We start from the raw sequence: 13312 nt of genomic DNA on the forward strand, positions 1-13312 counted from the left end.
CCCTTAGCCCAGGGGCCTCCATTCCCTTAATCCGGCCCTGCTCACATGCCACCCTCTGTTCTGTCTACCAGCTTTTCTCACATACACCTTGCCGCAAGCTTTCCTCTCACATACTCTATTGGCCACTGCCTTTCTCTCACATGCCGCCTTGAATATAAGCTGTTCTATCAAAAGCCTCCGCCTACCAACCATCTTTTCTCACACACCCCTCTCTGTTCACCAGTTTTTCTCTCACATGTCCCCCTTCTCGCCAACTTTGCCAGCCCATGACCACCAGCTTTTCTCTCACATGTCTCTTGCTTGCCACCAGCTTTTCACTCACATGCCCACCTGATTGTCACATGCCCCTCCTCATTATTCCACGCATTTCGATCTTTTCACCAGTGGACCACACATTACCCCTTTTTCTTACCTGATTCTTCTCCATTGCTTTCATCTACACATGAATACTCTGTCTCAATCACATGAGACCGAGTATTCATGTGGAGGGAATTCAGTTTTGATACAAAAACAGCCCTCAAATAGAATAAGAAAAATAAGAGTGGGATAGCTCAATCTTATACTATATAAATATTATAGATCCCAGTAAATCTCACTGGCAGCTTGACTTTGCATAGATGAAGTTATAGTCAGTAATATGCTTTTGTACTTTAGCATTTACAGCATTATGTGTCATGTACAGTAACATGATCTGCAACACGTTATATACAACTGCACTAGTCAAAGCTTAATTCTACTTTACATTTTGTGAAGTCACTTCTGTAAAACATAACCAAAGAAATCGCACATACAAAACTTCAATAGAAATTCTGTTTAAGACATTAAAGAACAGGATTACATTATACAAATGTGAGAGAAAGGATAAGAGTCAACCTTAATATACTTTCATATGTTTAAATTGAAAATACATATAGAAGTCATTGTTTTTTGTTTGTCTTTTTTACTCCATTTCTAATTTTTATGATTAATTGAATATGCATTTTTGCGGTCTTAAATATATTTTTCTGTTTATTTCTTTCTGTATGGGTCCATTAAACCTAAACTTGACCAATATTATATACATTAGCTGAAGTACCTGGCGATGCCCGGGTATAAACCTTCAAGTTATAAAGTTATCATTGAGTTGGCTGTAACTGCCAACATTTTAAAAATAATTAGCAGCTTAGCAACTCTTCCAATACACCCCTGAGGTGGCTGCCCAGTGTTGTTTTTGTTTTTATATTGAATGACATCCAAATCCATCCAGTGGAAGGCCAGAACAGGCTGCCTGTGTCAAAGTTCTTTCCAGCGTACACCAATGGGAGGTCGGACCAGGACTCTAACCCCCCTAAAAGCTGGCCATAATCCAACTGGCCCACCTCATGTTGGTTTTTATCCTAATTAGTGCAGGGGTGTCCGAATGCAGGCTTAGAACAGGCTCTGTGGGTCAAAGTAGTCAAGCAGGATCACCCGACATTGTGCAGGTCTGATTTGTAATGTGTAGCAGTTTTTATAACTTAGCAAATTATTTGGTGAATAGACCAAAAATGTTATTTAGAAAATAAGATTGGTTGCTTTGTTGCGTTGTCATTATATCGTGTTGTCGTGAAGGTTTCCTTCCAGCAGTCAAACAATTGTTTATATTATTGGTCTAAAAGCTTACTTTTTTTATACTAAATAAGGCTGGGTACACGCTACATAATTTTCCGACCAATGTGTTATCTACATTGATTTGCTAACGACTGAAAAAAAAATAAAAAAAGTTCCGATCAGCGTGCCAATTCATGCGTATACACTATACATGTTTTAAAAGATTTACCTTCAGATCTGTGCTCATCAACTGTCATAACCGTCAGCTGAAAAGATCATGATTCTGCAGGATTGAAGGATGTCGTTCCATGGCGAAACGAGATTTATAGTTCTGCTGAACAATAAAAACAAATGATGGTCGGTGGTTTGGAATGACTATCATTCATCGTCTAAGTGTACACCCTAATGTAATATCAGGCAGCTGAAAGGTTGTTTATCGGGTGATTGGCCCGATAATTGCTGAAAACACTGTAGCGTGTACCCAGTTGCATTATCATCATCATCCTCAACATTTATTTATATAACGCCAGCAGATTCCGTAGCGCTTTATGTAAGTTGTGGCAGCTTTACCTTGAGAGTAGTGGAAGATATTCGCCAACAAAGAAAGAAGGAACAAAAGAAAGAAACTTCTTCTATTATCTATTTTTATATACATATATATATATATATATAATCTTGTGGCAAGAGCCTGCTACTGCAGAAGCACACGCGAACAACAACTTCCTTTTTATGGTGCTTTATTGTCAGGATGGTAAATGTTTGACACCGTATATTTGCACAGCAATCATGGAGACCCTAAACACTATCTATACATAGTCCAGCTCTCTCTCAGAACCAGCCAGCTCACCCAGCATTGGTCTCAGTGCACAAATGATATAAACAAGCTTTTATACCTGATACTCCTCCCCCAGCCTTAGCTTAATGGACAGGTGACACACCCACACCATCATCATTTATTTATATAGCACCACTAATTCCACAGCGCTGTACAGAGAACTCATTCACATCAGTCCCTGCCCTATTGGAGCTTACAGTCTAAATTCCCTAATATAGACACACGCTCACATATAGACAGACAGAGAGGGAGACAGAGACTAGGGTGAATTTTTGATAGCAGCCAATTAACATACCAGTATGTTTTTGGAGTGTGGGAGGAAACCGGAGCACCTGGAGGAAACCCACGCAAACACAGGGAGAATATACAAACTCCACACAGATATGGCCATGGTCGGGAATCAAACTCATGACCCCAGTGCTGTGAGGCAGAAGTGCTAACCACTAGGCCACTGTGATGCCTTCTCTTTAAAAGGAAACGCCCATCACTGGCTCTGTAATTCAGACACACCCTGTCTTTTTGCTGAGAGGAAGGATTTCAAGTCATGTAAGTTAAACCAAACTTAAACTATTGCTTTTCATACATAGGTCTTTATATTCAATCTAGGTGCATTACTGCACAAATATTTTACTCTACTTCCCTGCTTTCTCTGGATATTGCCAGCTAAATGCCTCCTTTTGTTACATATCCCTCCCCCTAGCGTCTCCAAGTAGGGGGACGCGGACTTCGCGATTAGCGCATATTTTCGTGACAACGCATCTGCATTTTTGTGTAGAATCCCAGGTCTATGTTCTACTGAGAACTTGAAAGGTTGCAGTGCCAAGAACCAGCGGGTTACCTTGGCATTTACCTCCCGGTTGTTCTGCATCCATCTCAATGGTGCATGGTCTGTTATTAAGGTGAACTCTCGGCCTAGGAGATAATAGCGCAGAGCTTCTGTAGCCCATTTTATGGCGAGACATTCTTTCTCCACAGTGGCATATTTTTGTTCCCTTGGAAACAACTTACGACTTAGGTACAGGACAGGATTTTCTACTCCATTCTTCTCCTATGACAGGACTGCACCTAAGCCAACACCAGAAGCATCAGTTTAGAGGAAGAACCTCCGGGTAAAATCCAGTGCTTGTAGAACTGGGGAGGAACAAAGAGCTAACCGAAGATCAGACCAGGCGGTTTCTGCAGAGTCAGACCAGGTTAATCTATCTGGACAACTTTTTTTTAACATGTCCGTTAGTGGAGCAGCTCTAGTGGCGAAGTGGCTTACAAACCGCCTGTAGTAACCTACTAAGCCTAAAAAGGCTCTTAACTGTGATTTTTTCTCTGGTCTTGCCCAATTTTTGACTGCTTCCACTTTGTCTAGCTGGGGTTTGACATGCCCTCAACCAACAACATACCCCAAATATTTGGCTTCTCTCATGGCTATGGCACATTTCTCTGGATTAGCTGTTAACCCTGCTGACCTTAATGAAGCTAAGACCGCCTCAACTTTGGCTAAATGTGATCCCCAGTCTGGGGTATAAATCACTATATCGTCCAGGTAAGCGGCTACATAAGCTGTGTGAGATCGTAGCAATTTATTCATGGCCCTTTGGAAGGTGGCAGGTGCCCCATGCAACCCAATGGGTAGGACTTTATATTGTTAGAGACCATCAGGGGTGGAAAATGCAGTCTTTGGCTTGGCCGTGGAAGTCAGGGGAACTTGCCAATAACCCTTTGTTAGATCAAGGGTTGTCAAATAATTGCTACCAGCAAGATTTTCTACTAGTTCATCCACACGTGGCATCGGATAGGCATCAAACTGCGACATACTGTTTAGGCGCCTAAAGTCATTGTAGAACCTAATTGTCCCATTGGGTTTCGGGACAAGCACAATGGGACTATTCCACTCACTAGTGGACTCTTCAATCAGATCTAACTGGAGCATCTTCTCGACCGCCTTTCTCACATCCACCCGTCTTGCTTCTGGTATACGATACGGCTTCTGCTTTACAATGACTCCTGGCGCAGTGACAATGTCGTGTTCGATTAAGGTAGAGCGCCCAGGAATGGAAGAGAAGACATCCCTGTTCCGGCGAATCATTTCTTCAGTCTGTTGTCTCTGCTGAATGGACAAAGCTGGCTCTATGGCCACTTCAGACTTTTCAATGGCAGTACTCACTACCTAATGGAAAGGTTTCCTCATCATACCAAGGTTTAAGGAGGTTAACATGATATATTTGCTCCTCCCTTTTCCTACCTAACTGGTGGACTCTGTAATTGACAGGACCGACAGCCTCTAGAACTTCATATGGACCCTGCCAATGGGCGATAAGTTTGCTTTCCTGGGTGGTAACCAGGACTAGGACCTTGTCCACAGGCTTGAAAGATCGAGCAACAGCACTTTTATCATAACTTTTCCTCTGTCATTCCTGAGCCTCTTTTACATGTTGCTGCACAATGGGCCCTATCTTTCCTAGCCTCTAATACATTTTTGACACAAATTGTACCAGATTTGGCTCCCTGGGACCTTGCTGCTCCCACCCTTCTTTTAACATATTCAAGATACCCCTGGGCTGTCTCCCAAACAATAACTCAAAGGGACTAAACCCTGTTGAAGCTTGAGGTACCTCACGGATGGCAAACATCAAATAGGGAATAAGAGTGTCCCAATGTTTTTTTTCTTGAGCCACTGCTTTCCTGAGCATGTGCTTTAATGTGCAGTTAAAGCGTTCCACCAAGCCATCTGTTTGTGGATGGTATATAGAGGTGTGAAGCGCTGTAACCCCTCGCAACTGGCACATGTCCTTAGTCAGTTTGGACATGAATGGAGTACCCTGATCTGTGAGAATTTTTTGGGGTATTCCCAAGCGTGTAAACATCAATACAAGTTCCTTAGCTATGGTGCTGGACTTTATGTTTCGTAGGGGAATTGCCTCTGGATACCTGGTTGCATAGTCAAGCACCACTAGTATATATTGATGCCCATGTGCAGATTTTTCCAGTGGCCCCACAAGGTCCATAGCTATCCGTTCAAAGGGAACTTGTACTATTGGTATTGGAATGAGAGGTGCCCTGTACATGGGTTTGGGACAGGTTCTCTGACAAATGGGACAGGACCGGCAATACTTTTTCACTGCCATGTGTACACTGGGCCAGTAAAACCTAAGCAGAACTCGTTCCCGTGTTTTATCCTCCCCTAGGTGTCCCCCACTGACATGTGTATGTGCTGCTTTTAACACTAGGGTTACATGGACCTGAGGAACCATTAATTGTTCTACTTTAGTCCCCTGTACAGTAGCAACTCTATACAGGAAATTATTTTTAACAATAAAATATGGTATACCTTCTGCAGGCTGGGCGGCTTTCGCTACCCCATTTACCTCAGTCACACTTTTAAAGACATGTTCCAAAGTGGCATCATTAAGTTGGTCTCGAGCAAAGTCCTGCAGAGGAAACAAAATTGGTATTGCGGACCAGTCCGTATCCTCACTGACAGGCTGGGAGGGCTCATCTGCGACATCACCGACCAATGCTAGTTTGGACTGTCCATGTTTCCCCGCAGGTGGATGCTTTTGTGGAACTCCTGCTGTGACTCACAGGATGGCATTCCGGTTTGGCGGTTCCCAAAGATCGATGTCCAGATGTTGTGGATTCTTAGGCGGTTCTTTTAAGACCGGGTTTCGGACCGTTGCATCAGTTGCCGGCATGTCTGTCTGGATCCGCTCACCGAGGACATCATTAAACAGTGGGAAGTCTCGCCCCAAAATGAGTGGATATGGGAGTTTAGGTGCTAGGGCAGCTACCACCATAACAGTTTTGTCTTTGAGTGTGACTGGTAGTATTGTTCTTTCATACTCCTCTGTCGTGCCATGTACGCAAAGAACCTTCACCTTGGGCAAGCAAGAAGTTATGGTTTCGGGTAAGGCAGAGCTGGAAACCAATGAGAGTTCACTCCCCGAGTCAACCAAGGCCAGAACAAGGTTTTGGTTGATTAGCACAGTCACCCGGAACAAACAAGGACTTCCTGATGTGGGACTCATGGTAAAACAGCTTGGAAAAGCAGGCCCAATATGTGCCACGGAACAGTCCATGGGTTCTGGTAGTTTAGGACACTCTGCCTTAAAGTGGCCTAGCTCACCACATTCAAAACACTTCAGATTAGACGGCTTTGCACCTGGCCCTCTGTCCGTAGCAGTTTTGCCATTGGGCCCTGTAGCAAGGATTGTCAAACCTGGCTTTTGGCGTGGCAGCGGCTTTGGCACAGATGCAGGTTCTTTAGTCATTTGCTGTAGCGCACAAAACCTTTCTTCCACGGTGGCAAGCTCTTCATAAGTTTGTGGGTCTGATTGCAGCACCCACCTTTGCAAATCGCGGTTCAGCCCCCGGATGCAGTGATCTATCGCCAGAACCTCAATAATCCGAGAAGGTGAATTTTCCTCAGGCTGCAGCCATTTCTTTAAAATTTTAGAAAGCTCAGCCACTTGCGCTCTGACCGGTTTTTCTTTATCATAGCGCCATTGGTGATATCGCTGGGCTCGGCCTGGCCCGGAAAACTCCAATGCGAGCCAATATCTCAGACTTTAGGCACAAATAATCAGAGGCCCGTTCCTCATCTAGATCCATATATGCTCGCTGAGCTTCACCAGTCAGATATGGCGCCAGCCTCTCAGCCCAATCTTTAGGAGGCCATTTTGCCCTTTTTGCAAGTCTCTTAAAGGACACCAGATATGCTTCTATGTCATCCCCTGGCGACATTTTCTGGAGAACAGGACCAAGTGGTTCATTTCTGTCATGTCTCACCTAGCTTAACTCTTCTCTTAAGAGCCTTGTGTTTTCCACCTGTGCCTCGGCAACTCGTAGCATCTGAGCTTGCTGCTGTTGCTGCACAGCAGCCACCTTCACAAGGGTTCTCAGTACTTCCTCCATGTTGAGGTCTGCGTGGGTTGGGTAGCGGAAACTTGCTTCCCGGAGTTTCCCACTCCTGACACCACTTGTGGCAAGAGCCCACTACTGCAGAAACACACGCGAACAACAACTTCCTTTTTATCGTGCTTTATTGTCAGGATGGTAAATGTTTGACACCGTATACTTGCACAGCAATCATGGAGACCCTAAACACTAGCTATACATAGTCCAGCTCTCTCTCAGGACCAGCCAGCTCACCCAGCATTGGTCTCAGTGCACAAATGATATAAACAAGCTTTTATACCTGATACTCCTCCCCCAGCCTTAGCTTGATGGACAGGTGACACACCCACCTTCTCTTTAAAAGGAAACGCCCATCACTGGCTCTGTAATTCAGACACACCCTGTCTGTTTGCTGAGAGGAAGGATTTCAAGTCATGTAAGTTAAACCAAACTTAAACTATTGCTTTTCATACATAGGTCTTTATATTCAATCTAGGTGCATTACTGCACAAATGTTTTACTCTACTTCCCTGCTTTCTCTGCATATTGCCAGCTAAATGCCTCCTTTTGTTACAATATATATATATATATATATATATATATATATATATATATATATATATATATATATATATAACTCATGTAGCCTGATGAGTGGTATTATACAATTTCACAAACACTTCAAAGAGCAAAGCTTTGCCATAAATCTAGTATACTATAAATAACAACAAATATAATGTGCTGTAATGCATATTATACAACATTCTAGGTTTATTTCCAAGTCAGTTAAGCATTTCTGGCTATGTGTGAACGCGTTTGCATCTACTCTCTATATTTTACTATGTCATATGTATTGCTTCAAATGATTGTACTCATCAACATTTGATTAAGCTCAAGAGACTGGTGTTAACAATGATAGTCCCCAACTACAAGATCTTTAAAATATGGCATATTGAGTTAGATCAATGTCATTCTTTTTTAAAACGATAATGCTTTGATTTCTGCAGGTACTTGAAAAACTAAAGGATGGTCATTTTTCTTACAATGGTGAAACGTTCCACTTTGACAAGAATGGTGATGTCTTAATTGGCTATGACTTAATTACTTGGCAGTTAATAAAAAACACTACAGAGGTTAAGATCGTTGGTTCATATGACATATCGGGTGGTAAGATTGCCTTAAACAGGAGTCTACTTCTGTGGAATACAGCCAATAATCAGGTATGTAAGATGACAAATTTATGATTGATTATGATTATTATTTAGCTGACAAAAAACAGTTTAAAACAGCACTTGGAGGAAAGTGTGCAAGGGAAGCCATAAATACTGCAGAAGCATATGTTCCAACAATTTTTCTACATAATAACGCTTTCATACTGCCGCCCCGGCAATATCCCGGGTTTTTCAAGCCGGGTTTTTGCCGGGGCTCGGAGCGTCCCAGCTCAGAAACACCATTCACACTGCACATCGGACCCGGGAATTTCCCGGGTTGACCCCATTCATACTGCACAAGTCTGTGCCCTGGCAATTTGTGGGAGTCATCACCAGAGCAGTTTTCATTGGCTGAAAAATGGTGATGTCATTGAAAGGTGACTGGTTTTTTGACGCATAAAGATGATGCAAAAGTGGGTGGTGATTGTTTACCACATTACTTTTCATAATCCGATTCTGCTTCAGCTTGATCTGCACTCCACCATCCACCATTTCTCCTAAACTCCTTCTCGAATCTTCCACGGGCTCCCACCGATGACATCATCCTCCAGAGACAGGCAGACAGCCAATCAGCTTGTTTTCTGTGCAACCCGGGTTGAAAAATTTTCAATTGACGGCGGGATCGCCGAAAATCCCGCGCTCCAAAAATATTACCGTTATCACGATAATATCTCGCTGGATTTCAGCTCTGAAATCCAGCGAGTAAATTACTGTATTAACGGTTTTCCCGCGCAGGATTACCGTAATAACGGTAATATTTTTAGAGCGCGGGATTTTCGGCGATCCCGCCGTCAATTGAATTCCCCCTATGTATCATGTTATTTTATGAATGCTGTCATTCTCAACATGCTTGAGTGCGAGACCAATTACAATTTTGTACAACTAACCACATACATATCAAACAAGATAATTGTAAACACACTCATTAATTATGAAATAAAAATATAATTAACTATGCACTTGTGCACTTCTACAGGTCCCCTTTTCTAATTGTTCCAAGTCATGTATTCCTGGATATTACAGAAAGTACTCTCTCATAAGCTGCTGCTATGAATGTGTTGCATGCACAGAGGATTATTATTCACCTGAAGCAGGTAAGCGATTTATTCACTAGCGGGTTTTCTTTATATACTGGTTTAACTTACAAATAGCAGGCTTGCATGGCATGGTGCACCTATCAATATATTGATATTGAACTGCGGTCTTACAGGTTCAAATATACATAGGTACATGTCCAAATTCATTGTCCGCCACGGTCTATCTGCGCATTTGTTGTGCACCATCATTGTGGTTAAGGTGAAACTTAAATCACATGGAAAGACATCACTAGAGAGCATTAATATCACATTTCACCCCTGCACCTCAATAATTGAATGTTTCATCCCATATAGTGCACCAATGACCCTCATTTATATTACAAATAACTCATGAAGGGGACATTGGGGCCTTAAGGGGACATAAGGGGACATTGGGGCTGTCTTTGTTTCAAGTGACTGATGTGATAATGTCAATTTTCTTAAATAGATTAGTTTCCATGTGTACATTTATTGGCATTGTGCATTGTTTGCACATTCTTAGTACTCCAATGGTTTAATAGTTAAAGCACATGGATTTGGCCGTCAACAAGTTGTGTTAGTTTTAGGTCCATTGGCATGGCTAAAAAGCATCTCAGTGCCACACAAAATCAGGAATAACAGGTATGCACAGTCTCTACCTCAAATAGTTGAATTACACATCTCATACAACAAAGCATGACACGATTCGCATCTTTTTGGCCCGGCCCCTGCAGTAAAATTGCGAATTCGAGGCATTGTGTCCCTATCCTTCCTCACACTTCACCTCCCCTCCGGGAGAAAGAGTAAAAAGTTGGTAAGTATGCTATACTGTGGTGAAATGCAACTCTTCCATGTTATGTCCCATAGAAATATGTAAATATAGGTCTGTGCCCTAGAAATACTTTTCTTTTCTGTTCCACCACTTAGTAAATGACCTCCTGGGAGAGAAAGCCAGCTGTGAGAAGATTAATGCATAGGCTGTGAGAGAGCTGAGAAAGGTTAAAATGACACAGGACAGTGGAAGAGAAGCAGCAATAACTGGTGTCAGAATAGTAATCTGATTTCATATAATACCTCTGTGCTGCACCATTAGTTACATGATTAGTTGGACACAGAAATTATCCTGCATCCAGTAGTTGTGAAAGTTATTGTTTTAAAAGGGTTTCCAGAAATTCTAGAAAAGCTTATACACTGTTCTCCTCTAGAGAGAAAATACGTCTGGAACATCATCTACATTAGATCTCAGAAGATAAATACATTTTGTATACAGTCATTTTAAGTTACATAGATTATCTAATTATGTAATTTAATGAGTAGTACTGTTATGACTACTGTATTGTTTTTAAACTGTTGTTATTTCAACAGTTTGAGAAATAACTTTTATTCACATGTAAATTACTATGTGAGTGGTGACAGCTTTTAATATTTTTATTTTAAAATTGTATCCAGTATATAGTCCAGGTCCTAGACTAAATAATACACCATCAATGTATTCAAATGGTAATTATCATGGTGATAATTGTTCATTTTACATTACAAAATAAAAAAAATAATAGCTAAAAGCATATGTGAACATAGAAATAAAAGTGAAAAATAATTAATGAGTTATAGCCATTGAGGATAAAGGAGAGGGCTAACAGACAACCAAAAAGGAAATATGTATTATGTCCATAATAATGTAATTATATGATTGAGACAATGGACAAAATGAAACATGAAAATATTAAAATGAATACATGTAACAGACTAATGAAACTCTGATCAAAATAACATTTCATATAGCCATGGATGAGCTTCTTGCTCCTCAATTTTTGCAATTCGGTCCACTGTGCAAACTCCACCAGTTCTCCCATGTTTCAAGGGTACTTATTTCCAACTGCTGTTTTCAGATCTCTCAGTTCTATGGGTTTTGATCTTGACTCATTGCAGAGCAGTCCAACGTATTGTCTTGGACCATTCCTGGGTGCTTTTTGAAGTCTATTTAGAGTCATTGTCCTGCTGGAAAACCCATGACCTTCTACTGAGACCCAGCTTTCTGACACTGGTCATGCACACACTTAATGAAAAAAAGGGTGAATTATTAGAAAAAAAAAAATGCAAGGGTGGCAATATTTTTGGCCATGACTGTAAGCCTATACCCAGTTGTTTAATCTCTTAATATATTTATATACATCCAATCCATCTATTTTTCTTCAATATTAATGATTCTCTACCATATATTATACACTTGATATGTACCATGTAATCTCACTCAGTTTTTTTCATGAAGTTATGTATTTTATCTTACACCCAAAAAACTACACATGCTGCTCTTTGACAATGACCATGATCTGTAAGTGAGTACTGTCATTAGCCGACCTAGGCTCATCTGATGTTGCAACTTGGCTACGTAGGTTAAGACAGCCTAGGCAAAATAAATATATCATGTATGGATTACTGTATATTGTTTACAAATATATGTTTTTTTGTTACAGATATGACTGGATGTCTAAAGTGTTCACAAAGTCAGTGGTCGAATATTGGAAGCTCCCGATGTGAAAATAGAATAACTGAATATTTTGAGTTTAAGGATCCATTTGCTATTACACTGATGACTTTTGCTGCTACTGGTATTGTGGTTGTGCTAATAATAGGAATTATGTTTGTGAAAAATGTTGACGCTCCAGTGGTTAAAGCAGCAGGAGGAAATTACACGTACTTATTGATCGCATCTTTATTAATTAGCTTGGTAAGCATTTGGTTTTTCATTGGAGAACCAAGTGACACTATTTGTAAGATCAGACAACCACTCTATGGTATCAGCTTCACCATCTCTATCTCCTGTGTCTTGATCAAATCTATTAGAATTCTTCTAGCATTTGAGTCGGCCTCCAGAGGACAAAAGTTAGGAGCATTAACTTTCAAGCCAGTAGTTATTATCATTGTCATAACTGGTATTCAGTCGTGTACTTGTATGCTGTGGCTCATACTGAAAGGTCCCTCTTTAATTAAAATCTACACAATACCTCAAGTCATAAACCTACAGTGTGACGAAGGATCGTATGTAGCGTTTGGCATCATGTTGGGCTACATTGGATTACTTGCATTGATTTGTTTCCTCCTAGCTTACAAAGGAAGAAAATTACCAGAGAAATACAATGAGGCACGGTGTATCACATTTAGCATGCTTGTTTACATGTTTGTTTGGATTCTCTTCATCCCGATCTATACAAATACCACTAGTGACATGTACCTTTCTGCTGTGCAAGCTGTTGCCATATTGGCTTCAATCTACGGAATTATATCTTGTCACCTTTTACCTGTTTGTTGGATCATAGTTTTCAAAAGAGAAACTTGTAACCGAGAAATATACCTGCAGAGCGTTTGTAAATTCTTCCAAAGAAAGGTTCCATCAATTTATCGTGGGAACTCAGATGTAGTGATTCCTTCTACTATCCTCAAAGCAAACTCTGAAGCTGTACAGCCTTCTCGGATGAGTTTAAGTCGTTCTCTAGTAATAAGAAAAAGACATAGGAGCTGTTAGTTGTAATATACTATATCAGGGGACAACAACCTTTTTTTCTAGCCTTGTCCATGTTTACCAGTTATTTTTTGTATATATCATCATCAACATTTATTTATATAGCGCCAGCAAATTCCATAGCGCCTTACAATTGGGGACAAACACAGAAATAAACAAATTGGGCAAAAGAGACAGAGGTGAGAAAGTCCTGCACGCAAGCTTACAATCTATGGGAGACATGTGTGTGTGTGTG

The 13312-nt window shown here is 41.0% G+C and overlaps 1 protein-coding gene across 1 annotated transcript in view; it reads left to right on the forward strand.

The window, feature by feature from the left end:
• LOC142143209 (G-protein coupled receptor family C group 6 member A-like) overlaps window positions 1-13080 on the forward strand; it is a 68660-nt gene extending 55580 nt beyond the window's left edge. The window contains exons 4-6 of the mRNA XM_075200921.1: window positions 8299-8511; window positions 9479-9596; window positions 12032-13080. Of these exons, the coding sequence (XP_075057022.1) occupies window positions 8299-8511; window positions 9479-9596; window positions 12032-13080 (1380 nt within the window). The remainder of the gene's footprint in view (window positions 1-8298; window positions 8512-9478; window positions 9597-12031) is intronic.
• Window positions 13081-13312: the final 232 nt, after the last annotated feature.

This window comes from Mixophyes fleayi, chromosome 3 (assembly GCF_038048845.1).
Source record: "Mixophyes fleayi isolate aMixFle1 chromosome 3, aMixFle1.hap1, whole genome shotgun sequence".
Lineage (NCBI taxonomy): Eukaryota > Metazoa > Chordata > Amphibia > Anura > Limnodynastidae > Mixophyes > Mixophyes fleayi.